Source organism: Trypanosoma cruzi, genomic scaffold (assembly GCF_000209065.1).
Source record: "Trypanosoma cruzi strain CL Brener 1047053516293 genomic scaffold, whole genome shotgun sequence".
NCBI classification, from domain to species: domain Eukaryota; phylum Euglenozoa; class Kinetoplastea; order Trypanosomatida; family Trypanosomatidae; genus Trypanosoma; species Trypanosoma cruzi.
In genome coordinates this window covers 144,108-147,637 of record NW_001849488.1, presented here as the reverse complement: position 1 = coordinate 147,637, position 3,530 = coordinate 144,108, and the positions used below count along the sequence as shown (strand labels likewise).

Genomic DNA, 3,530 nt, shown 5'->3' with positions numbered 1-3,530 from the left:
ACCAGCACCTTGCAGAATCGCCAATTTCGCTTTGCCCTTGACTTGCCACGCACCGTGTCACACACATCTTCGGCACTATGCGTCTGAAAGTCCACAATGCCGCAACCAGCAAAACTATGAAGTGTGGATCCTCCAAGGTTAAGTGCTGCAATTCCAGTGGTGGCGGTAACAAAGGTAGAAGACCGCGGCAATGCTTCAATAATGGCTCGAAGAAGGTGGGACTTACCCGTGCCAGCACCTCCAGTAAGAAAAACAGATCGGCCATACTTTACAACAAGATCAAAGACATGATGCTGCTCCGCGGATAATTTCATAGACGGTGGTGATTCTCCACTAGGTGTTGAGGAAACCAGTGCAGATTTCTCCGAGTTGAGTAGTTGCTCTAGTTTCCCCGAATAAGACGCTGGAGTGGAGTTCTTCGACGACAGTACATTGCTTTTCTCAGCGCCTTGACTGTCATCATCCAAGACAATCACCTCACACACTGCAACCTCGGTAGAATGCGACACCATTTCCACTGCATTGTGGGCCGCACCATCATCACCGCCTTCTTCCATCATGCCTCTCTCTTCCGTCACGGATGCGCTACCCGTAAATCCCACGAGAAGCGGAGTCAATTGACTGCCCGAATCATTACCATCACTTTCTGTCGCCACATCCCGTGAGCGTTTCATTACCCCCCTGTCACACTCAATGCTGATGTGTGCATGAGATGTGGCATGCGTCGTTCTATCACTATCCTCGCCCCCCTCACAACGCCGCTCATTGCACACCATGCCGTCCTGACCAACCCCAACACGCGCTTCATTCCAACGCCGCATGGTACGCAGGTGTTGATGTGCCTTAAGCGCCCCCGTCCACATCACCCTTTGCGCCTATAATATCGTTGAAAAAATATACGTATGTACGTGTATATATATATATATGCGTTTATGTAAATAAACGAAAGCACAAAAAAATTTGAAAATATTTAAAAAATCCAACACAGACACAAACAAACAAAAAAGTTAAACGCACAAGTGTGCTTGTGCGTTTAAACGCAGCCACTGCAAAGCAACTCTATTAAATCCAGTAAGCCACCGCATGGAAAGTGCAAATTTGTTTTCTTTTTTCTTTTTTCCTTTATTTCCCTTTTTCCTTCCCTCGCATGGTGTGATTGCGTTGACATTTCCCTTACAATTTGTTGTTCATAGGAGGTACAAAAGGGGAAAAAAAACTTGCGGTCATGATAACAACTCACAATAGAAAAAAGGGATGAAGTAACAACATCCCGTCAACGTCTCCCATGCGGCAATTCAAGCGACAGAAGAATCCAGAAACCAAGCACCAATCACCAGCAGCAACAGTGTCTGAGATCACGAGGCAACAGTGGCACCCGTTAGTTCCTCCCTCCGTGATAGAACAACCGACCTCAGGCCGTCCTTTTCCATCGCGCGCACAACGTCTTCAATGTTAAAACAATTTCGTGCCCACTCATTCGCAAAGTAGCCCAGCGATCCACTGCTGTCCATCGTCAAAATCTCAGACCGAAATTTTCCCGTAAATGCAACAAGAAACCGCACCAGCGTGCTGCTATCGCCCTCGGCAAGCAGAACATCCAGAACACGGGCAGCCGTGCAGAACGGGAAGTGGGCACAGAACAAACCTTGTAGCCATCCGCTTGCAAACACAGAGACATCAATACTCTTTGACGCAAAATGCACATGCACGTCTGGGAATTTATGTGCAACAATCTCATTGTACACCTGCAGGTCATACTGCAAGGTGTAGTGTTCATGGTAGCCGGAGGGCAAAAACCCGCTAAAAAGCGCCGTCACAACCCAAAAAGCCTCTCGAGCGGGGAGGTTCAACAGAACAGTTGCCACAATGTAACTAAACGCCTGATGATATGATGGTAAAACACAGGCTAGCTCTAACGCAAGCAGCACATTGCGAAGGTCCTCTGCACCACCTCCTTTTTTAGCAAAAAATGGATGTCGTGGTGCTGTTCGCACAACGTCCTGTAAAATATCCTGCAGAGGTTGTCCATGCACACGGTCAGAACGCTCAAGTAACTCATCATACATGCGCGGCGATTCTCGAAGAAGAGTTGAACCACCTGACCATTCAAGCCATAACGCAGAGCGAAGACACTGCGGCAAGCCGTACCGATATACACAACGCAACACCTCTGTTGTCACAGAGCGATGTCGACAGGGAGAGGGGGAACCGCGTCCATTTTTCTCTTCTCCGCACAAATCATCATCGTCATCATTATTGTCCACGCTCGTTTCGGAACAAGAAATGTCAAGAAGTCGATGTAAATGATAACAACTAAGATGCTGGAGACGTTGATTCTCCCGCTGCTCCTTCACAGAGGCACCAACAAAGCCGTAGAAGGAAGTGTTAAGCCAAACGAGGCGTGGATCGGCCTGAAAGCTAGAAGAGAGGCTCAACGCATCAAGCAGCACAGAATCAACGCCGGTGTCCGCCGCAACTTGCATCCGCGTGCGGACCCAACGCCGTCGCCGTACATAACTCATTGCATTCGGTATGGCGGAGCAGAAGCGCGTCGGGATGCTAAAATCAGCAGCATAAAACCAGCCATCACTTTCATTCCCGTTCGGCGCCACTTCCCAGTCAGACGACCAGACCCACCCAACCGGGGTGAGGAAACTGTCACGGCAAATTACAGCGTCGCCCTTCTTGTTCGACCATGTGCTGCGATCCATCGGCAAGCGATGAAACCCCCATCCCCTCAATGGGTGGTACCGCTGGTTCTCCCAACACTCCACCGTCACACGGAGCGGATCGGACATTTGAAAACGCTTAAAACAAAATAAAAAAAGAAGTAAAAGACAAAAGCAAATGACAAAAAAAACGTAGATAAAAGACAGCACCCACGGTGCCCACTCTTCAAGAAGCAGACCAGCAGGAAAATAGATAAATAAATTCAAAATCACAATAAAAACCCAAAGAAGAAACGGCCTTTTCGACATCCTCCTCGCTTTTAGTTCTTTTTCTTTTCTCTTTTTTTTTTTTTTTTTTGCTTTTTGCGTGCTTTTTACACTCTTCTAGGCGGGTGTGGGTGTGTCTAATTGACTCTTGATTTCTTTTTCCCTCGGAGCCTCACACTCCCGCCTCCCATCCACCCAAAAAAAATTTCCTGCCACCATCCGTTCGCCCTCTCGACGTTCTCGGTGCCGGTGGAATTTTTTCATCGCACAACTCCCGGGGAGGGGGAAATAAAGTCATGGGAAGTGACATTTGTGTGAGCGATGCGTGCAGGCGCGCGTGACGAGAGCACTCATATTCGTTTCCCGCTCCCTTTAACATGAATGTGTGTTTTTGTGTGTAGGCACAATCACGCACATCACCACCAACAGGGAGAAGAAAATTAATCATCAACACCATGACTTGCACACACACGGAGAGAAAAGAAAAAAAAGTAAATAATAAAAAAAAACAGAATGTATAGGCAAAAAAAAGAGGTTATTGAATTTACAGCATATATGTGTGTATATATTTCCTTCTTCTTCCCCCCCCCCCCC

General features: G+C 47.6%; 2 protein-coding genes across 2 annotated transcripts, besides 4 other annotated features; both read right to left on the bottom strand.

Moving 5' to 3' along the window:
- Tc00.1047053509609.19 (DNA repair and recombination helicase protein PIF1, putative) lies at positions 1-863 on the bottom strand (the record flags this gene model as incomplete). Its single annotated transcript, XM_797933.1, has 1 exon — positions 1-863. A coding segment is annotated over one exon (863 nt), but the record flags the coding sequence as incomplete, so codon positions are not given.
- Positions 1-3,530: a sequence feature (heterozygous, non-Esmeraldo-like haplotype).
- Positions 895-941: a microsatellite.
- Tc00.1047053509609.10 (hypothetical protein, conserved) lies at positions 1,356-2,798 on the bottom strand (the record flags this gene model as incomplete). Its single annotated transcript, XM_797932.1, has 1 exon — positions 1,356-2,798. The coding sequence occupies one exon, from the start codon at positions 2,796-2,798 to the stop codon at positions 1,356-1,358; it is 1,443 nt and encodes a 480-aa protein (XP_803025.1).
- Positions 2,994-3,034: a microsatellite.
- Positions 3,409-3,469: a sequence feature (T-rich).